Source organism: Carassius carassius, chromosome 33, assembly GCF_963082965.1.
Source record: "Carassius carassius chromosome 33, fCarCar2.1, whole genome shotgun sequence".
In the NCBI taxonomy this organism is placed as follows: Eukaryota; Metazoa; Chordata; class Actinopteri; order Cypriniformes; family Cyprinidae; genus Carassius; species Carassius carassius.
The window spans coordinates 1,326,003-1,350,456 of NC_081787.1; the positions used below are offsets into that span (position 1 = coordinate 1,326,003).

The 24,454-nt window shown below is 35.5% G+C and overlaps 1 protein-coding gene across 3 annotated transcripts in view; it reads left to right on the plus strand.

The window, feature by feature from the left end:
- Positions 1-1,340: 1,340 nt before the first annotated feature.
- LOC132113478 (gamma-aminobutyric acid receptor subunit beta-2-like) overlaps positions 1,341-24,454 on the plus strand; it is a 46,836-nt gene continuing 23,722 nt past the window's right edge. Inside the window, exons 1-5 of one of the 3 annotated variants that reach the window (XM_059521254.1) lie at positions 1,341-1,843; positions 1,935-2,026; positions 2,619-2,686; positions 15,924-16,144; positions 22,611-22,693. In XM_059521254.1, coding sequence (XP_059377237.1) covers positions 1,770-1,843; positions 1,935-2,026; positions 2,619-2,686; positions 15,924-16,144; positions 22,611-22,693 — 538 coding nt within the window. In that variant the 5' untranslated portion in view covers positions 1,341-1,769. The remainder of the gene's footprint in view (positions 1,844-1,934; positions 2,027-2,618; positions 2,687-15,923; positions 16,145-22,610; positions 22,694-24,454) is intronic. The other 2 variants (XM_059521253.1, XM_059521252.1) reach the window with 2 other exon arrangements.

The following is a 24,454-nucleotide window of genomic DNA, read 5'->3' on the forward strand; positions in this document are numbered from 1 at the left end:
CCCAACACCAGCAGATGACATTGCACCCAAATCATCACAGACTGTGGAAACTTAACCCCTTCACTTCAAGCAACTTGGGCTATGAGCTTCTCCACCCTTCCTCCAGACTCTAGGACCTTGGTTTCCAAATGAAATACAAAACTTGCTCTCATCTGAAAAGAGGACTTTGGACCACTGGGCAACAGTCCAGTTCTTCTTCTCCTTAGCACAGGTAAGACGCCTCTGATGTTGTCTGTGGTTCAGTAAATCTCTCGACACGTCTGTGTGTGGTGGCTCTTGATGCCTTGACCCCAGCCTCAGTCCATTCCTTGTGAAGTTCACTCAAATTCTTGAATCGATTTCGCTTGACAATCCTCATAAGGCTGCGGTTCTCTCGGTTGGTTGTGCATCTTTTTCTTCCACACTTTTTCCTTCCACTCAACTTTCTGTTAACATGCTTGGATACAGCACTCTGTGAACAGCCAGCTTCTTTGGCAATCAATGTTTGTGGCTTACCCTCCTTGTGAAGAGTGTCAATGATTGTCTTCTGGACAACTGTCAGACCAACAGTCTTCTCCATGATTGTGTAGCCTACTGAACCAAACTGAGAGAACATTTTAAAGGCTCAGGAAACATTTGCAGGTGTTTTGAGTTGATTAGCTGATTGGCATGTCACCATATTCTAATTTGTTCAGAGTGAATTGGTGGGTTTTTGTTAAATGTGAGCCAAAATAATCAAAATTAAAAGAACCAAAGACTTGAACTACTTCAGTCTGTGTGCATTGAATTACTGAAATAAATTCGAATTTAAGTCGTTTTTTCATGTGATTATTGTCATCATTGTTTTAATCAATGCTTGTGACAAATATGGTTGCTGTTTCAAATTGATTATTGTAGATGGACGTCTGTCTGTGTGTGTGTGTGTGTGTGTGCCGCATAATTAAATACAAAAGGTGGAGAAAAACTGCAAAAAGGTCCACTTTTTAAAAAAAAGAACCCCTCCTTTCAAAAGATTGGCTACGAACCTATATATATATATATATATATATATATATATATATATATATATATATATATATATATATATATATATATGTTGTAACAGATGTGCAATTAAAATCCTCAGGAAGACGGACCAAAAATATCCGATGACTTGTCCTGCACTCAGGGGCGTGTTTAACTTTTAGTCCAATCAAATGCTTTCTAGAAAGAAAAGCCCCTCCCCTAATAGCCTACCTACTTTTTTATTATTATTTATTTTTTTTACTAGCAATAGCAGGCTACTCTTCACGGTTGTGTCTTTCAAACAAGACAGCTGTCCTGTTTCAATAGGAGCTAAATGGCGATTATGAAGCATTTATTTTGTTCTTTAAATGTACTGTGTTGAATATGTTTCGTCAGTTTCTCTCACAATAAACACATTGCGAAGAAACTCTCAGTCGCTCTTTATTTTGAGACCTTAAAGACTATGACGGGCTACCTTAAGTTCAGTATGACTGAAACCCCTTCGTGTCACCTTCAGGAATCCATCAACTTACACATTTACACAGGACTGAAAATGCTGCATGAAGATCACCTGATGTCTTCTTCTTCTTGACTTGGTTTATTCAGTCGTCCCTTTAATTTTTCCCCCGCAATGGAAACAGCTCATCCAGCATCATCAGGAGCTGCTCTTTGATCTGGAGCTGCGTGTGCGCATGCGCAGATCATTGCCTTCGCTGCACTGGCTTCAGTAAGTTGGATGTGCGCTGTCTTCATCATCACATCCATAACCCATCAAAACTGTTGCAATGGAGAGTATCGGAAAAACCCCACATATCTTCTTCTTATGTCCGCTGATCGTGGCCGTGGCGTGCGCGCAAAGGTAGGGTTGCATTATGTGACGTTTCGGAACAGAAAATGCTGTGTTTTTGGATGCAAGAAGAATTTAAGAACATCTCGTGATATTATTGCAGTAGCAGAGACCCGAGCAACATGCCGGTGGTCAAAGACACCGTGGACAGACTCATGAAAGGATACGACATTCGGCTGAGGCCAGATTTCGGAGGTAAGCTAATGCATGTGTAAAATTCGTATAATTGTTGCATTTGGGTTGTCACGCGCACTAACATGCCCAATTATCCATGCAAACCTTGTTCATTCATCCCAGTCTCTGATCAGGCGTGCATGTCAATGCTTGAGAAAAATGAACGCATGTTTATTTCCTGCAATTTTGCCATTTTATCTTTTCCCAGAGAGGGACGCTAACTTGGGGATCGATTCGATTTGCATCGCAACTTTTGTTGCATCATGACAGCAAATTAAATGGCATGCTTTAAAATCTCCTTTGATGCACGCGCACACATACGAGTCCATCGTAGAAGATGCTCAAGCTGTTATCGATAGAAGGAAGCGTTTGTCAGTCATGCAGTTGCATTTGTGCCTTCACCTCCAGTGGCTGTAACAAATCAACAATTTCATGCGCAATGCCACGTGAATTTGGGGTGCTGATGTTTCATGTACATATAATACATGCTGTTTCTAATGATAGAATGCATTTAGTGTAATTTGGTACAATCTATAGGTACCTGAAGGTTCAAGTGTGGTTATGTGCATGCATGCAATTTCCTTTTTAATAATTTTTCCTTTCTCTCCATCAGGCGCTCCTGTGGCGGTGGGGATGAATATAGACATAGCCAGCATAGACATGGTATCCGAAGTAAACATGGTATGTTGCATGGAACAGTTTTCCATTGGTGTTATGTGTACCTGTGTTAAAATGCAATGCGTATGCACGCTAACTTGAGGCGCACCAGCTGATGTGGCTCACACATGATGAATACATGTGAAACTGCAGAAGTTCATTGGCATGCTGCGGTATCTGCTCTGCATTTCGCTGCTGACATTTGAATTCAAAACACACGCGCACTGGCGAACTCGCACGCGCACCCGCACGCGCTCCGCATGTCTCATGCCCAGCTGTTTGATAGAAACAGGCACGTTCGTGGACGCACCTTTACACGCTGTGACTTGGGTTTAATCGCACATCTAGTTCAAGGTGAGCGTCGCCCTCTCAAGGAGAAAGACAGCACGTGCGGCGGATGCTGACCGAACCACGCGTTTCTTTGTCGATAGAGAGGGGTTTTGGGAGATGCACGTCTATAAACAGTATCCATCGACGTTTTTATTGATGCATCTTTGTTTTAAAACGCTCATGCATGAAACTGTGATGTAAAGCAACATACTGTTGATGGGGACCCCTGAAAAGTTCATCTCGCGCAAGCGCAGCCTCTGTCGGAGGTGGATGTAATTGCAGGCGAATATGCATGGCTGTGAAATTAAAGATTTATGGCTCGTACTCATTGCAGCTTTATCATTTCAGTGGGGGTGATAGAGTTTGCATTCAATTCATTTCCCAGTCGCTCCTTTTAACTCGATGAAGGTGAAGTGGCCTGTGCCAGGAGCTCTACATTTCCTTCACTATAATCTATGTTTAAAACAAAAGCATGCCTCCTTTGCCAGCTGAGTTCACACATATATTTATAGCGCTGTAGGTGGTGCATGCACGCAAATGATCAAATCTATAATGGAATTTCATTAAACTTTGAATGGTGTGAATTATCTTACCTGTTTGTCCTGGAGTGGATGCTTGAACCAGGGCTTCAGCCATTGTCCATCAAGGTCAAGAAATCCCATGGACATAGAACTGTTTGGTCGAGTCACTTAAATGAATAAAATCCTAAAATAAAACAGCAATTTCTGTAAATTATTATAATTTTTTTGTACTTTTCCTCAACTTTAAAATATTTCTTCAGCTACAGTTTACTGGGATATTGGACAAATGTGTTTTGTTTTATTTTTTAAGTGCTTATAAATCATATTCCACAAATAAAGCAAACTTTTCCCCCATTATTTAGTATTATTATTTATAATATAATATAATTATAGGCAGATATCTTTTTTTTGTTATGATATCTATTAAATAGGCTATATTTGGTAAATTATAGGATTTATAATTCATTAATATATTTAACATTATTAACCTATTCATAGAAATATAGACCAATCTATCTCCCCCTCTTTAAATGTGATTTTGGCCTTTTCGACTGTATCCAACGATTAAAATCAGACATAAAACATGATTTGGATTGGTTTCATATCTTGAACTTCAGACTCGCTGCCAATGTTATTTTTATAAAGAATGACAAAACAAATCATTTTCTTAAATTTAAAGTTGATCAAGAACTGTTTGGTCCCAAACTACTAATTAATAGATTAATTAGGCTAATTCTTCAATCCTGTTACATCCAACCCACTGTATAATTATATTAAATGTTTTCATTTTTCTAGGTTATATTTATTTTTTATTATATTATTATTTTTATTTTATTTAAATTTTTTGTTTTTATTATTATTATTATTGTTAATATAATTTTTTATAAAATTGCAAAACTCATTGAAAATTGATTACAAAATAAAACAACTCTTAAAAAATTTATTTCAAGCTTTACGATGATATTTAATTGGACATTTTCTGTTTTATTTATTTTTTATTGTATTATTATTATTTTTTGTGATTATTATTATTATTTTTATATAAAATTGCAAACCTCATTGAAAATTAATTGCAAAATAAAACAACTCTTAAAAAATGTATTTCAACCTTTGATGATCATCACCATTTTCTGAATGCTACGCATTTTGATTTTCCATTTACTAATCATGAACGACAGATATATAGCACTTAAAAATAACAGCAGATGCTTCATACAGTGCAGTGATGTGCTTACAGATCACCTTTATAGATCTGTCAGGTTTGTTGCTTGCTCGGCCGAGCTCTGGAATCCTCAAGAGTAAAAAAAAAAAAAAAGAAAAAAAATATGACAATCTTTGTTTTCTGCAGCTCCAGCAAAATTGGATTTTCACTTGAGCTTACAGCCGACAGGGTCCTCCCCTATCCCAAGGATTGACAGGGTTGATCTGGGAGCCTTGCAGCCATTAGTATCTGATATTTCCATTCAAAGCCAACATGCATCATGTCTCACTCTCTCTTATACACTCTTTGCTGCCTCGTACCAGTCTCATTAGTCCAGCGCGATGCATGCATCTCAGACAGATGTATGATCTCTCAATTAGGAGTGGCAGTGATGCCCCAGGTGTCTTTGCTTCAAGCATTTTAATATAAAAACGAAGCAGCCCCCTTCTCTTCATCTCCTCCTGTCTGCTATTTCACATGCATGTAAACAAGAGCATCCGCTGTGTTTAAACGTGGCCAAAGAAGGGCACCCGTGTCGTTTGGCAATGCAAATCTTGAGGCCAGTCTACGCGAGTTGCGTTTTCGTTGCTTGACATTAAAATGCGGGCTATTTTTGGAGAAGAAGCAAACGCAGGCCGTGCTCCCCGGCTCAGGCGCTTTCTGATGACTCATTTGAGTTTGGAGGAAGCGTAATATAAATGGGATATTATGAGATTCTGATCGATCTGTTTGTCACCCATACTTTTCACACTGGCTGAGTGCATCTCCGGCTTGCTCGCATAAATTACACTTGAAATGCCCTTTGTTTACGGACGGGACGGAGGACACGTTGAACGGTTTTCTCTGAAAACATAATAGTCACTTCAAAGAAAAAGATGGGAGCATGCTTGTGTTAGCTCATGGGCTAAATAATTACCGGGGCGGAAACATTGCCCTTATATGTATCATTATCCTGACAAGCATTAATTGCTTACATGAATAAGAGGCAGGGCCGTGCAATGATAGCCTGCGAAATAACAAATGGATGAAAAGACAAATTTAGACTCAATTAGATCGCTCGACTTAATTAGTACAAGTGTGTGTAATTGTTGCTCATTTCTGGCTGTAGTCAGTTAGTGTCTGTTTAGTCCAGGTTTATTGAATTGCGAGCTGATAAACAGTGTGTTGTTTAGTGTTATTTTTACTGTTTGTTGCTATGACTACACCACCCTTCTCTGAAACCACGGGGTTAATGTGGGCTCATCTCTGTTTCGATGGGTTTTGTTTAAAGCGAGGCTGCAGATTTGTGTTTTGATGGATTCTCTCGTACTTAACGTCGTGCCGTGTAGTTACTTACATGTTTGATTACGCTACTGCCAGAAATAGAGGAGCAGGGGTGAAGTCACATGACGTTCCCTCAGACAGCAGCAGCTTGTATTATAATTTCATACACTGATGAGATCTGCAGCACATCTCACTCTACCGAGAAACTTGTTATAGTCCTTGCCAGGCTTTTTTTCTTCTCCGCTAATTTCTGCTGATAATTCAGCACGATCTGTTAACGTGCACCTAGCACGACTGCTTTTAGACTTTGTCTGAGATGTTTAAGATTAAAGAAAACATATTTAGAGAATGCAGCTGCTGTCTTGATTGTTATAGTTGCTTACTGAATTATTATTGGTCTTATCTTGCTTGCATTTATTTAACTGCTTACCTAAAGCCTTTAGGTTAATATTTTTCTGTGTTGCATCTGTGGTCCTATATGTATATATATATATACTGTATATGTATATATGGTTGCATAATGACTAATAAAATTTGTAAAATATTATTTTTTTTTTATGCCAAGGATCCCCAAATATAATTCCCAGATTATGAAGTCTACCTTTTATTTTTATTATTGTTATTTTTTAAAGATGGGTCGGTCTGTCTATGTGGTATTATAAAGACAACAATGAAGCAAATGGCATTTATGTCTGCATTTTTCTAAAGCCAAAAGAAATGGTTAAATATAATCTGGAGTCAAAAAATACTTGCAAATTATAGTCCATTCCTGGTTTCAAATTGCATGACAAAAATTGAAATTAGAAATGTTATCTGCTAGATTATTGATTTTAGGTAATGCATTATATAAAATATTGACAAACAAAAGAGAGAGAGAGAATATATTCCATTGCATGAAGCATGAAGTGCATTAAACATCATATTACATCATGGTTTCCCAAACTTGTACAGAGAAGATCAATCAATAAATTATTAATAATTGTCTGCCGTTGTGTGGATAATCATGTAATCCATAAAAAAGCGACTGTAATCTGATATGAGCATTTTAAAATGTAATATAATGTAATTACATGTATTGAATCTGATTATGTAATCTGTTACTAACCAGCACTAAGAAACACTGATGTTAAATGGCTGCTATAAATTGTCCATGGCTACTCACTGCATACATTGCTGTGATAGTTTCACGTGTCTATTAGTCTTTATTCTTTTATATTAAAAATGTCAATTTATTAAACAATATATATGCAGTCATCACGTATCCCGGTAAACTCATCTTTGATAATCTTTGGTTTTTGGTTTTTTGCAAAGAAATAATTTATTAATGCTTTAAAATTGCTTGAATATAATTCTACACCCTTGCCTCATATATTATACGCAGAATCATGAATATGCAAATTAGTCCCCGCCCCTACTCATTTGCATTAGTTTAGACTATCTGCTCCAATTTCACTCACTTAAAGGGACAGTGCATACAAAAATGAAAATCTTACCATTCGGACACCCCCAAGTTGATCCAAACCTGTTTGAGTTTCTGTATAGATATATACAATATATATGTATAACTAGGTACCGTTGACTGTTTGGTTTACAACATTCTTCAAAACATATTTTTTATGCTTAACAGAAGAAAGAAACTCATACAGGTTTGGAACAACTTAACGGGTGAGTAAATGATGTCAGATTTTTATTTTTGGGTGCACTGTCCCTTTAATTAAAGTACTAAACGCTACACAACCCCAAGTGGCAATATTGTATTAAGGAGATTTTCAAAAATGAAAATTTGGTCATTTATTATTTACCCTCATGTCATTCCAAATCCATAAGACCTACGTTCATCATCAGAACACAAATTAAGATATTTATGATGAAACCTGACCCTGCATAGACAGCAATGAAACGACCACATTCGAGGCATAGAAAGATAGTAAATGCATCATTAAAATAGTCCATATGATGAGAATACAAAAAAAACAACAAAAAAATCTACTATATTCAGTAATTCTTGAATAAACCGTGGTGGCACGCTCATCGTTATTTGTATTTTCTTGTGCAACCTAATTTTTCACTAGAGGGGTCTTTAAGATATTAATTTAATAAATGTATTGTTTTAGTAGGCATGTAATAAGCAGGACGATGCTTTGCACAAGTTTGCTAGCATCTGCTTATTTGTAAAAATCAAACACGGAATGTTTTCGTAAAAAAGTTGAATCAAATAAACAACATTAAAGTCTAATTTCCAAGCCAATTCTGCGAAGAGGCACTCAGTTGTAGATTAATTTGAAACACCTGGCGTTTGGAGTCTGTCTGACTTTGCAATAAACTTTGCCACTTAATCACGTCTTCGACATCAACCGTTTATCTTCAAACATGTCATCAACATCCTCATCACGGCACTTGCAGTTTTGAGCTTAGATTAAGTGAAGTTAATGTGACAGATTTGGCTTGTGTGATCTGTTAATATATCATCCTGTGATGGGGTGTTAAATCAAACGTGTTTAAGTAGCTGTAAAAAACGCTCCGTTGGGAATAAAGGCTAATCGGGGCAGTCATGCTATCAGCACCCCGGGTGTGACCGCTGCATCTTAAGTCCATCTCTCTAACAACCTACAATATTTTCAGAGGCTTGTGCTTTACCAGTCTTTCGCATGGTTTCGTTGTCATGACTGATTAATGAAGTCTTCGGCTCCGCAGCAGCTGTGCTGGTGTTTCTCTTATTTGGAGAGACACTGGGACTACGGCGGCGGTGATGTTAAGTGCTCCGTTATCAGCGTTTTCCATCACAATCTCCTCAAGTCCTCATTTGGCACTTTCCACAAATAGGGACGAGCAGAAACACTTTGGTCCCTCATGACTTATTTAAAGCATTAGAGGAACAAATCCCATGTTTTTTTTTAAATGGAAAACTAGCCTAGAATAAGAAGTAGCTCGGTTTAATTATAAACATTTTGTACTCAACCCTGTTACCACATGATTTACCATTATTAAGGCCAAATAATTTAATTTTCTAAATTTCTGCATTGACTGATGTGTTGACTGCATTCATTAAGCTTGACAGTTCCACCCTGTTACTCAAGTTATTGTAGAAAAACATTAAAAGCCTTGTACATGTGATATTATATTATATAAAGACATGTTATTTAACAATTACACAACTTGCATTTATGTTCTCTTCTGAAGAGTGTTTTTGGAAACGCATTAAAAGTTACGTAATCAGATTACTTTTTTTCAAGTAACTAGTAAAGTAATGCATTACTTTTCAATTTACAAGAAAATATCTGAGTTACTTTTTCAAATAAGTAAAGCGTGTTGTGTAGTTCTTACAGTACAGTAGTTCTTCTAGAGTAAATGTGAAAATGTATTTACTCATATCGCACAAAAACAGATTCAGCATTCCTCAAAATAAATAAAAACTGTGAAATGGAAACTTGCAATACGATGATCCAATTCAACTATAATAATAAGTAAAACGACTTTAGATAAACATGACATTTGTGTCGAACTTTCTTCTACTTTCTGCATCCTATTCTTCATGCAGTCCAGAATGGACTTCATTAGTTTTACTTTCAGTGTGAAAGGGCTTTTACATTTAGCAAAAAATGTTTATATATTGAGAAAAAGTAATGCAAAAGTAACGTAAAAAGTATACAGCAAGTTACTTTTTTAGGGAGTGACACAATATTGTAATGAATTACAGTTTAAATATAATCTGGACTCAACATAATTGATTGTAGTGTTGAAAGCATTGATCAAGCTCCCAATTCCACCCTGTTACCCAAGTGTAATTTGCATGTTTATCTAATGTTTAATAATTTTAGACATGATTTTAAATAGATCATACAGAGTGGCAAAAATTACAAACCTCAAATCAAATAAATAGAAAAATAATTGTTAATATAATTTGCAGTCTTAGGTCGAGGAACATAATTTAGTTATTTAAGTTACCAGGTAACACTTTACAATAAGGTTCATTAGTTAACTACTTTAGTTAACATAAACTAAGAATGTACAATGCTTCCACAGCATTTTTAATCTTAGCTAATGTTAATTTCAACATTTACTATGAATTACTAAAATTAAATTAAATTAGTTCATACAGTAACTAACAGTAACTAATGGAACCTTATTGTAAAGTGTTACTGTTAACGGTTAACACCTCCTTTCATTGACTATCTGTTTAAAAGATGCTCTAGCCTATTCTTGGAAAGTGCCATTTATTCCTGGAAAACAGTCATCTTTTGTTTTGTGTTCAGTTAATTTTGCTGACTTCTGTTGTGTGCCGTGGAGATGGATGTGTGCTGAACGTGACGAGTGTTGGATTTGGGTTGTGACAGGCTTCATGGAGAACTCCCAGCAGCCTCTGCTTCAGTGTCAGCTCAACGGGAGAGACCTGACAAATGACGTCGTGTCATCCTTTAACAATCTCAATATGATCTATCGATCTGGATATCCATCTGAAGAGCTGGCATGCTCCACTTTATCTTTGTATGCTTGTCTCTCAGATCTGGTGTGCTTTTTCTGCTGAAAGCCAAGTCAGTTCATTAGGTTTGATTTGTACTTCTTCCAACATTATGCACCCAAATTATACCTTTAACAACACATTTTGTTAGAAGTACAGAGTATTTTTTACAGAAAACACTATTCCAGTTTTTCTTCTTCAAAAAAATCACATTTAATTTGATGTGTTACTTGCGGTTGCTTTGCAACTATTTCTAAAAATTACTAGCAAGTTTTGAGCATCCGCTTCTATTTTTCACTTCTTTCTAACTGATGCTTCCAATACTATCCCAAATAATTCTTGCAATTTTGACCAAATAGTTGATGTTAACCAGCTAGACCATATTTATGCAGCCATAAAAACAAAGTAAACATTCATTAAGCATGACGATTCCACCCTGTTACGCATGTTATTGTGAGAAAAACAATTAAGCAACTGACATTTACATTGGCTTTGCTCTAAAGCAAAATAATAAAAAACATGATCTAGACTCCAAATAATCGATTACAGTGTTGAAAGCATTGATCAAGCACACAATTCCACCCTGCTACACAAGTTATTGTAAGAAAAAAATCATCATTAAAATTAATTTATGGGACGTTTACCAATAAATACAAAATAAAAGACCCAAACTAGCTATCCAGCAGTGAGTGATGGCTTAATGGAAGATAAATTTGCATCCTTGTTTTGGTATATATGTGTTTGTTTATTTTTTACATCACTGTAAAAATAAATAAATGAATAAATAAATAAATAAAATTTAATTGTACTTTTAAAACAGGAAATTCTAATTGATTTAAAATGATGTTACTTGCAATTTCTTTGTAATTTTTTATTTATTTATTCATAATTTTCTCTCCTTCCTTATCTATGCTTTCAAGACTATCACAAATAATTCTTGCAATTTTGACAGAATCTTGTCCATGTTAATCAACTAAACCATAGTGTTACATCATAAGTTCATCCTAAGTGTTGCATCCTGGTTTGGTATTTTTAAGTATTTTTTTAAGTGTCGTCTTGCTCAAGCCAGATTTCTTTAGTTGCCGATTTTTCATGTCACATAAAGAATTCATAACCGATGCGCCCTTAATTAGTACATTTATGCTGCAGATTTAGAGACGTCCTTGATTAAATTAATTTGCACTTGCAAATTTCAGCACTGTTAACGATGATTAAACAGCACAACCTAACAGATGCTTTTTCACTCTTGCAGAACATCTCTGCTTCTCAAAACAACTTTTTAAAAGGAGAGTTGCATGTTGATCCAAAGTGTAACTTACTTTCTTCTGTGGAACTTGAAAGAATACTTTCTAAATCATTTAATGCTTGTTTTCTATGCACCTAAATACTTTTATGGTGCATAGCATTGATTGAAAAAAGAACAGCTAGTACATGTTTCAAATTTTCATCATATGAAATAATGTAAAAACAAGTTATTTTGTCAATAACCCATTATGTATCAATAACACCTCTATTTTCATGCATGATTCTAGCAATAGAGAAATGGTGATAAATCCACTTGTTTGCATGTGAGCTTACAGAAGCCTTGTGTTTGCATCTCGGTTTGAGATCTATTGAAGTCAAAGAAGAGTAAACAGTGCCCAAAAAGGCATCTGCTACCATCTGTGACCATAGTAATTATGCTCACATTTGGCACTGAAGCCAAGAGGAAAGTTTCAAGCCCAGGTGTTCCACATTCTGTACACTGGCATCCACACGCCGCTCAGAAAAAACGTATATTTAACCTCTTTTCCTAAAAATGTTAACCTACAGTCTTTTTTTTTTCTCCAGTTTTTGTCTTTGTGATTAATAACTGTAAAACATCAGCATATGCTGTATGTAGTCCTGTTTCACCGTAGTACTTCACTGGAACGCTGTGCTTAAAAAGCTCAGAATGGAGGAATATAATTTGGGATAAATATCATCAAAACTGCGCAAATCATCTTTCTTTATCAAAGGCTTAGTTCCTCCAAAATGTAAAACTTTATGGATAGTTTACCCAACCTCATGCTGTTCAAAACACGGTCTTTCTTACATGGAGCACAAATGCAGATAATTAGCAGAATATTCATGTTGCTCTTTTCCATACCATGATTAAAGTGGTCCACAGGTCGGATTATTACAATTTTTTATAACAAAAAACCCAAAAGTAATATATTTTTTTTTTATCAACTGTAACACAAGGACAGGAAAGGTGTGAGCGAATAAATGGGAAAACTTATTCCCATTACTTCATAAATGTAATGTAATATACATGACCATACTTTCATTTAATAGATATTTGTATATAACTCATTCATGTAATAATGCAAATAAATTAGACAGCACTAAGGAGAGAGTTGCATTGATTAATAATAAAATAAATTTGATTTAGCTATATTAGATGTGTATTTTATCTAATTTAACCGTTGCACTTTATACCTGCAAACAGCCGCATACAAACCACACCTGGGATTAATTAAACTCAATAAAAATGCTCAAGCCTCAAATCATTTTAATCTTGTTTATTTCAGTCAAACGTCTTTAAGTACTGGAGTGATGTGAATTTACTAGTAGGTGAATTTCCTTCTCCACATCCTGTGAAGTGATGTTTTGATGTAGCCTTATTCTCTATGCTTTTTTATTTATTTTTTTAATTCCCCTTACAGTCTCTATAAATGTTAAAAAATTTCTTGGTTGTATCAGGTTTATCAACACAAATGCACAAGGCAAATTTATTCCCAGAATGTTTCAGTAAGCAGACATGATGATTAGGGTTTTATTAAACAGATAGTTCACCCTAAAATTTAAATACTTGCATTATTTACTCACTCTAATGTCAGTCCAAAGCTGTATAACTTACTTTCTTCTATGAAAGAAGTTGGTAACTAAACAGTTTCGTTGCACACAAGAAATTAAGTCAGTTGTGAGACAAACCATAAAAACCTTTTTTTTCGCCCTTCATTCAAGTGTTCGGTTCATGCATGTGAACATCAGCAGCTCGTCTGCCTTCGGTCCGAGTCGAACTGTTTCCTCAGTTCACGAGCACTGAATGATTCATTCATCACAGGATCAGAGACGCTTCTATTTCGGCTCATTTCCATTCGGAGTGACTGTCAGGCGTCTGAAAGTGAGTTTTGATTGAGTAACTTGTAGATCTGTGCTGCTTGATTCATCCAGTTCACTAAAAAGAATCGGTTCAAAAGAATGATTCGTTCGTGAACCTGACATCACTGCGGACCGTTTGTCTGAGTCTCATGATTACAGGTAATAATGCTGTAAATAATGTTCAGTTTCTTGCACAGACTGATCATTTCGCTTCATAAGACCTCAATATATCGTCAGGCGTCACTGGTATTTTGTGTTCCTTGATATACGTTTTTACATTCAAAACGACAGAAGCCATTGACTTACATTTAATAAACCACCATTGTCCATGAATTCAGCTTCTTCTTCACTGTTCTGCTAAAGAGATAGAGTCACCTCCATTTTATAGCTCGAGAGGGAGTAAATTATCGGCACATTTTCATTTTTGGGTGAACTGTCCCTTTAAGAGTTTGCTGAAGTGACTCTGACGCTTCTCCAGAGGGAGCGTCGATGCTCAGCACCATCCTTAACCTCCTCTACGCATAATGACAAATGTTGGAGATGAGAGGATATTATGAGAGTAGATGAGCAAGTCTTATTTTCAGTAACAGAAATGTGGTGCAAAAACTATATTTGTGTACAGGATGTTTCATGGAGAATTGGTGTGTGTGTGTTCAGATGTGTTTAGCGTGTGTTTGCTGATGCTGAAGTGAATGTGCACATGCAGGAGAGTGTGAGTCGCAGCTGGTTCTTTCATTGGTTTTTGAATCAGAGGGAGGTTTGGTTCTTTAATGCCTGAGAGTAACTTTATCAAGTGTGCTGGTTATTTTTGGCACAAGGCGATTGGCAGTTTTAAGAGATCCCTCACAGGTCACCGCTGGAGAAGCACAGAGAGATAAATATGGGGCTAGCATTCCCGAAACAAACCCTTAGATAAAATCAGGGGCATTTCATCCCAGGAGGCAAGAGAAAAGTGCATGCTTAAAAACATGCGGATAAGAAAATAATGGATGGGACAGAATTAAAATGAGAAATATATGAGCATTAGACATCAGCTGATGCTTCTCTGTGATTGGCTGATCAGCCCGTCAACATATCGGCCTGAATGTGTCAGACGGGTGGGAATGGATGGGCTAATTAATGAGTAAACATCTCACACCCTCGGACATCATCACTTGTGGTCACATCCGAATCGAAATGAACTTGTAATGACTTGAGTGATTTGTGAGCGAAGTGGTTTTTAGTGAGCAATCAGCTGGGTTAAATTAAAAGGCACATCTGCGATCCTGACACCACCTACAGAGTTTACACTGGATTTGTTTACTAATGATCTGAAAGATGCTGAATGTTAATAAAAACAGCTCAGCAACAATTAGTAACTAATCAAACAGACAATATATGTCATTGGTACAGTGTTATTAGCTCTTATTTTATAAGCATCTTGATGAGACACTGATATTGGGACAAAAAATTATTAACTAAACATTACTTGCTTTATGTGGTAACATCTAAATCAATGAAATAATTGAAGTAAATGTATTTATTTCAAATTAAATAAATTTTCATTTTAAATCAATATTTGCATTTTAAATTAATATTTACATTTAAAAATAATATCGCTGATATTTTAAATTTAATTTAAATGTTTGTTTTATTTTAAGGAATTAATCATTTTAATCAGCAAGCATGCGTGAAATCAATCAAAAGTGACAGTAAAGACATTTATAATGTTACCAATGGTTTCACACAAATGCTGTTCATTGCATTTTCTATTCATCAAAGAATACTCAAAAAAAATGGTTTCTACTAAAATATTAAGCAGTACAACTGTTTTCATCATTGATTATAATAAGAAATATTTCTTATGCAACAATTTATCATGATAAAATATTTCTAAAATATACTAAGATATAAATAATTATTTTATAGTATAATAACATTTTATAGCATTACTGTTTTTCTGTATTTCTGATCAAATAAATGCATTCTCGGTGAGCAGATATTTATTTCCAATACATACAAAGAAACAAAAAGCCTTTTGAATGGTATACTGTACATACATTAAGACGGAAAAAAAAGGTCATTGAAGTAACATTTTTACAGTGTTTAAAAATTAATAATAATACCGTACTTAAATATTAATCAGTTTTAAATATTAACATCAGTCATATTAATATTAAATACTGATGTTGTAAACATATAAAAATAGTGATGGTTGCATGTTCATGCATGGCCATATTTCTTTAAATACCTGGAAACATAAAATTGAACATGACATTAAAACCCAAATGCAGAGAGAGGACAGAGAGGGATAGGAAGAATGTTGTATTTCCCAGTAGTCTTCATGATCTCATCTTCTCCAAATTTCCTCTGTTTTTTTAGGACTACACCCTGACCATGTATTTCCAGCAGGCTTGGCGAGACAAGCGCTTGTCGTACACAGAGATCCCTCTGAATCTAACCTTGGATAACCGCGTGGCTGACCAGCTGTGGGTGCCTGACACCTACTTCCTCAACGATAAGAAATCCTTCGTTCACGGAGTGACAGTCAAGAACCGAATGATACGCCTGCATCCCGACGGCACTGTGCTCTACGGATTAAGGTGCGTCCTGTGAGGTCATCGCCATTGTCATTGTCGACCAGTAATCACGTTTGACTCCTCTCATCATTCTGTCCGTGCAAACTATTTGCAAACCACCCACATAACGTGTCCACAATGTGTTCTGCGCCCTGTTTTTATTTTCCCTGGCTGCTGATGCATTAAATGACTCAACATCGCTGTCTATGTTTAGAAGGGATGAAATTGTTGTTGCTAATTCCAAAGCTGTGCATTGTGCGTTCTGTTCCTCAGCCTGACAGCAGTGTCCTTATCAGAAGAGTGCTTAAAAACTAAAAATCTGCATTGCAGCAGATAATTCACTGTTATTAAGGCGACCATAATCAATAAATAGAATTCACAATGCTTCATTATGTAAGTGCCCACTTACATAAGCTATTTTTACATAACAAACTGCATGGAGAAACACTAAATGCACATGATGAAACATTGATGGGAATGTGTGAGAGTGCCGTGACCTGGCCTGCAGAACATTGTTGCTGGGACTGCCAGCACGCTACTTTGTCAATGGAGACCTTCGCAAGTGAGACAGCGTCTGTGTGTGTGTGTGTGTGTGAGCATGTGTGGAGAAGGCAGTAATAGAGCATCCTCTTATGTGACATCCGAAATTTAGTGCGATTCTCTGCTCGGTTGCAGTTTGACACAAAAGATTGTAAGAAGAAGATGGGCTTTCTGGGTTTGTAAATGCATATGGGAGTGTGTGTTTGAGATGAGTTGGGGTGTGTGTGTTGTCCGTGTTCCTCGGGTGCCCTGCTCCACTAAGCCTGCCAAAGCATGTTCCTCAATTACCAGGAGAAGAAGAAAATAACAGTGCTCTTCTATAGCTGTCTAAGAGAGCCCAGTCTGACAATTTAGCACAGGCAGGTAGATCTGATTATCTTGCTCCTTAAAGACTTCAACCAATAACACAAACACTGGCCAGGAGATAAAAATACACAGGCTTAAATACAATTTCTGAGTCATAATACAACAAGTGAATCATGTTACAGCTTAGAAGTCTCTGTCGTCCTTGTTTGAACAGTCTAATGTCAAAATATTTTCTATTATTATGCCAAAGATATTTTCATATTCATTTAGTTTCACCTTGAACTTTCATTGTTTGTAGCCTTTAAAGTTACAAGAAACTTTCTTATGCATTGTACAGTGTTGATTTAAAATCAGTTGCAGAGTAATTGATCTGCTTAAACACAAAAAAGACTGCCAGACTGGCATGTCAAATTATATTTCTTTAATTTTAAATGCTAATGAATGAATCAAACAAATCTCTTAGTATCATTCAATCCAGTGATTAGTACTTTCCCAAAAACGTATCGTGTTGACCCTACCCTTATGAAAATGAACCATGGATTTATTAAAGTTATGTAACCATGTTTTTCTTCTTCTTTTTTTGTTTGTTTGGCGGATTTATTACCATTTGTATAATTAAAGTTTTATTACAAATGCCATTGTTAAAATACTGTTAGTGTAGAAAAACTACGGTTAATTTGTGGTTATGGTTTAACTGTTATAACCATGGTCTTTTGGTTTTATTTAAAACCATGGTTAATTTTCATAAGGGTATTGCTTTTTTAAACTATACTCTGTTTCCATATGGACTGATAAAAAAACTTGTATGCCTTCACTCCTGCAAGTTTTGTTGTAAATTTAGCCAATGAGTATAGTTTTGTGTTGTGATGTGTCCCATTCATAGCGTTATAGTACACAGCATAACTCACTAAGCACACACTATGAGGTGTTCAGCAAGGCTATGTACTAGGCCCAATTAAGAAGCGTTACAGTGCAGTTAGGGCCACTTCTGTCTAAATGCAGCTGACTAATTTAGGACAAAATAGACTTAAGCAAATCTAAATTGCTACACATAGTGACTGAGAGAAGAAGAGGTCTTCTGTTTACCTTCTCATTTACAGTGGATGAGCCACACAATAAAATGGAGACATCATCATTAATTCTCATTTACAGAAAAGGTTGCCTATTATATGGAGGTGAAGTGCATTGGTGTTATTTTTTTCCCAGCGACTTAAAGATGTCTAAGGACAGAATAGGACAGCTTCTATTTATAACAGGCATTATTTTAGTTTGTGTAATCACGCATAACTGTGCCATCTTTCTGTGTTAAGGTTAAGGTAGGTGAATATACCAGCAACAACAGGAAATCTCAGATAGGATTTCCTTCACTGCAAGGAAAATTGCTGAACTGGTAGCAGATTTCAATACCATGTCATTCTCTCACACTTTTATGTCTGATTCTGTGAATAGTGGCCTCGCAGAAACACAAAATAAATCTATATTAAAGTAAAATAAAAGTAAATGCTCTGATCTTTATGTCACGTGTCCTTGTTCTGCCTCCCTATGAGAATGTTTTTTAATATATATATATATATATATATATATATATATATATATATATATATATATATATATATATTCTTTTGCATTTGACACACGCTTTTATCCAAAGCAACTTATATTGCATTCAAAACACTTTTTTTTCAGTTCATGCATTTCCTGGGAATCCAACCCATGACCTTGCTATTTTTAATGCTGTGCTTTACACTTTCTTAATGCACATTCCTAGTCAGTATATGCATATTCATTTAATGTACTTTTTTTGTATTTGGAACATGTTTTTATCAAAAGCAACTTAAACTGCATTCAAAGTACACATTTTATCAGTTCATGCATTTCTCGGGAATCAAACCCAATGGCCCTGGTATCTTTAATGCTATGCAGAAACACTTTCTAGTACACATTCCTAGCCTGTATGTGCACTCAAATAACTTTCCATGTCTGTTGACATTAGCCCCTTCCCTTAAACCATATAGAAACTATTTTTCAACTGTTCACGTTGTGGTAAAAAATGACAGATTTTATTATTATTATTATTTCAATGAAATTTACCATATTTAAGTTTGATGTTGTTTTCATTTATTATTCTTATATAATATTTTATTATTTAATATTTTATGGTATTTATTGAATAGTTATGACCCTTTTTGTTTTACCTGTTAACCACTTTTTCAGCATAGACCTGAAAATGAAATTTTCTAAGTTAAACTATAATAAAGCTTGCTTATTTACGACAAAGCAATAAATGCTTAACTCAACTTAAGACCTCTTTTAAAAGAAGACATTTGGCTGAAGATTATTATTGAATCACATTCCAGTAAAATCATATTCCAGTAGTTTTATATGCAAAATCCTTGATCCAATTCAGGACTACCACATTAGCTGCTGTGTTTCCATCTCATCCTGTCTCCACCATCATAATGTAATTTAGTCAGACCCCTGCATGGTGTGCTTCAGCACAAGCCTTAGTAAACAAGGTCGTTTGGAATAAAGGTACACATGCTGCCTTGGGGTCTGTACCCAAGCCTTACATGAACCTGTGCGGTGCGCTGGGAAACCATAGCGCTGCGGCCCACCAGTGATAGATGGATAGATGAAGTCCAGTGTGTTGATAAAGAGATCACTCTTGAATGCATGTGGATGAGAAGACCTCGGCGTTGGTGGGTTTCAATGCAGGGAAGTAGCAGTCTAGCAGCACTAGAGAGTAAACAGCTCTGACTTTTATTCCTCAGACCCTTTTCAAGCTGATACAAGCTGCCACAGGCGTTAAGCGGCACTAAACCAGTGAGGGCCAGGCCTAGCTTCCTTCTGCTCTTAATATATTGAGCCAAGCCCTCTTCAAGCGGATACAAATCAAGCAGTAAGCAGCAGGTCACAGTGAGACGGAGAGCAGAGAAATAGAGAGACTGGGGCAAAATCTGTTTACGTTTTCTTCCTAACTGCTAAAAATACACCTACCATCTTTTAGTACAATGAACATATGTTTTCAGCAATATATATCATTATATCACTTTGAATAGAAATTAGTGTTTGGAGTGGTTGGGGGCAATAATAACACCTGACAAATAAATCATATTAGCCCCCCATGATGAAAAAACACATCTAGGTTATAATGTCATTTTTTTTAAAATATGGATTTGTTCCTTTGCATTCTACTTTATATCGTACTAATTCTTATTTTTTCTCTCAGGGATAATGCATGTTTAAAGGAAAAGTTTTAAGTGGCACTTAAATTATAATTGTTCAAAGCAAATCCACAACTAGACAAAACTATTGATTAAATAGTGTTCATTATTACCATTATATGATTCAAAAGCATCAAAACTTTAAACAGAAAGTATACCTTATTATATATTTTCTTCAAACTAAATATATATGTATATAATTAAGTCTCTTCAGGTCATCACGGCTGCATTTATTTGATAAAAACTACAGTAAAAACTGTTACATATTTTTACAATTTAAAATAAGTTTTTTCTGTATGAATATCTGTTAAAATGTAATTTATTCCTGTGATCAAATCTGTATTTTCAGCATCATTCCTCCAGTCTTCAGTGTCACATGATCTTCAGAAATCAGAATAATATGATGATTTGCTGCTCAAGAAACATTTTTGATTCACAGATGAATAGAAAGTTCAAAAGAACACACAGCATTTATTTGTAGCATTATAAATGCCATTACTGTCCCTTCATGCTTAATGTATCCTTGATGAATAAAACATTCATTTATTTAAAAAATGACCCCAGACTTTTGAACAGTAATGTCTAATCAATTGTACTTAGATGGAAAACTGAACTGAGCGTGTGCTGAATAAATGTCATCATTCAAGCTTATTGATGATTCAACTTAGTGTCATAAATGGACCCCATACCAACACAGAGAAAAATAACGTGTTGTATGTAGTGAAAGAAAGATGGACAATGGAGAATGAGAAGAAGAGAGGGTTTAGAGATGGTAAGAAGGGATGGTGGAATCAAGAGAGAAAGAGAAAGACGCTGATCAACTCCACCTCAAATGCTTTCCAATGACACGCTTCCAGAAACACCAAAGCTCAATGGATAGATGGACCAATGACTCTCATCCATCCATCTCTTAGACACCTAAATGCACTGAGACTTTTGCTGATGATGTAGTGACCTATAAATAGCCTGTTATTTTTACCTCTGCCATCTTGGCCTGATTTCCTGATTTCCCAGAGCTCCCAGTTCTTCCAGTGCTTCCCGTGGAACTGTGATTGTGGGACGATGCAGTAGGAACCTCAGGAGTATTGATGTTTTTAGCATGCTGATTTATGACCGGGAACAAAGAGACAAAACAGAACTCTATACGGTAAAAATTGCAACCCACAAAAATCCAAAAATTGCTGCTTTACATTAAAACAAAAAGAGGAGAATTTATTTGGAACAGATTCTTTTTTTGTTACATTATAAATGTCTTTAATGTCTTGCTTAATCAATTTAATGCAGCCTTCATACAAAAAAATATGAATTTCTTTCACATCTGACTGACCCCAAATGTTGTCTTGGTGAACAAAGAAAGAGATGAGGCTTGTTCTCCATAATAAACCATAACCTACATGGAAAAATATATATATATACAAAACTGAGTAGAACTGGGTAGAAATATAAAATTATTTATTAAAATAAAAAGTAAAAAGATTTATATTTATAATTTGTATATATGTATAATATTGATGTTATATATACTTCATGATATTTCAAAAGGAAATGTTTCACAGTTTTCACAAAAATATTGTGCAGCATGCCATAGCAAAGATTCTCGAGCAGTAAATCATCATTTTTCATGATTTCTGAAGATCATGTGACACTGAAGACTGGAGGAATGATGCTGAAAATACAGCGGAGCATCACAGAAATACATTACACTTTACAATGTATTCACATAGAAAACAAGCTGTTTTAAATTATAATAATACAGTATTTCACAATATTACTGTATTATTGATCATTTGATTGAAATTGAAATAAATAAGAGATTATTTCATAAAAAAAAAGAAGAAGAAGAAAAAGTAAAAGGAGACGTCCATTGGAGACTTCAAGCAAAAGGATTTTGAATTGAGTTGTGTGCTAAACTGTTAAAAATAAGTAGTTCTTCAGATTAAGTTTTAACAACCCACATGAAGTTCAGAGGCATCTATTGAACTGTAGCTTCTAGACCTGGTTTCCATTTTTTGTGAGAATGGCTTTGCTGCTGCAGTTGGGTCCGACTCAGAGGATTGTATTTCTTCAGGTAACAAGGACGTTGGTTGTCCACTCAAGATTGTGTTAAAATTAATATCTGCTCATTATACAATGTACTTACATTTGGCAGACACTTTTATCAAAAGCTACTTGCATTGCATGGAACGTACACAATTTATCAGCTAATGCACTTCCTGGGATTCAAACCCATGACCTTGGTGTAGCTGACACTGTTCTCCACTGTTTGAGCAACAGGAAGGTATTTTAAAGACAGATCTGCAGCCCGTTTGTATGTGTGGATGTGAGCGTGCTGCGCTGCTGTAGATGAGGGAGGAAGGCTGCTCTTGTCCTTGAGAAGCGTCAGTAATCTCCACAGTCCTCTGTCTCTGCTCTGCATTCAGGATCACCACCACTGCGGCCTGTATGATGGACCTGAGGCGATACCCGCTGGATGAGCAGAACTGCACGCTGGAGATCGAGAGCTGTAAGTGCTGCACCTTTTGTCCTTCTTGACCCAGCTCAGATTCACAGCACCAGATCTATGCATCTGTTTTTCATGAATACCCTCACTAGAGGTCAACTGATATTGTTTTTTGGACAATATTTGATGATTTTCTTTTTGACACCCGATGCCGATATCTTGGCAAGCATGGTGTCTGATGGCCGATATAAAGCCCATATAATTGTATTTATTTTAATTAATATTTAAGAAATCATTTGAAAATGGATAAACATATATATAATTTGTAAAATAAGCATACTTATACTTTTGATGACAAAAATTTTTTTCCACAAAGAAGTAAATATTTTATAAAAATATTGAATACTGTATATAGAAGTACACTGTAACCAAAAGGGCACACAGTATTCTGTGAAGTTTGTGTGCATTGGGAATCATATTTTTCAAATAAAGCCAAGGTAACACTCATCTTACATACAGCACACATTTACATTTTACATTTAATCGTTTATCAGACGCTTTTATCCAAAGCGACTTACAAATGAGAACAATAGAAGCAGTCAGGTCAACAAGAGAACAACAACAGTGTACAAGTGCCATGACAAGACTCAGTTAGTCTAGTATAGAATGCAAAGGTAGTTTTTTTTTTTTTTTTTTTTTTAATAAAATTAAAAGACAAGAAAAGGAAAAGTTCTAGTGTTAGTTGGTTAAGTGCTGTCGAAAAAGATGAGTCTTTAGCTGTTTCTTGAAAATGAGTAAAGACTCAGCTGTACGAATTGAGATTGGGAGGTCATTCCACCAGCTGGACACAGTCCAGGAAAAGCTCCGTGAGAGTGATTTTGAACTTCTTTGGGATGGCACCACAAGGCGTCGTTCACTTGCAGAGCGCAAACTTCTGGAGGGCACATAAGATTTAACCAGTGAGTTTAGGTAAGTTGGTGCCGTGCCAGTGGTCGTCTTGTACACTGTCAGAAAAAATGTGCAAAATTTGTACCTTCAGGGGTACAACGGCTTGTCACTGGGGCAGTACCCTCAAGGGTACACCCGTTGTACCCTTTCACATGGGTACATATATGTACCCTTGCAGTATGTACCTTTCAAAGGCAAATATGTACCTCCGCTGACTAAATTGTACCTTATAGTGCTATGGTACCATAATGTACCTTTAAAAAAGGTGCAAATTCGTCCTTTTAAGGGTACTGCCCCAGTGACAAGCCTTTTGTACCTTGTGATGGCAAATTTGTACTCCATACAGCACATTAAAAAAGCCAGAATGCTGTTTATCACATTTATTAAACATTCAAAATCATTACATTCTCACAGGATGAATGTTTTAAGTTACATCACAATGCCATAACAGCGCAATTTCACACTAAAAAAAAAATAAAACCTATACTCAAAATTGTAAACAGCAATAATCAAAAAGCATTTTTTTCCAACAGTACACATTTCATTAACTGAAAAATTTGATTACAAACTTTAATTTTGTAAAATGTTTTATAAAATTTTAAACAGCAATACTATTAAGCTTAAAATATTTTAAAAAATCTAAATCAGTACATGCTATTTCATTATCTTTTTTTTTACCATATAATAAAACATTAAGAATAAAGTTATTTAACTTTTCAAAACAGCACTACTGTTACTTTTTTACTACATTACACATTTTCTAAAAACAGTTTTGAACATCAATAATCACAAAGCAATATTTTCCCAATAGTCCACATTTCATTAATTGTAACTTTATACCCTTAAAACATTTTTATCACAAACACACATTTTAAC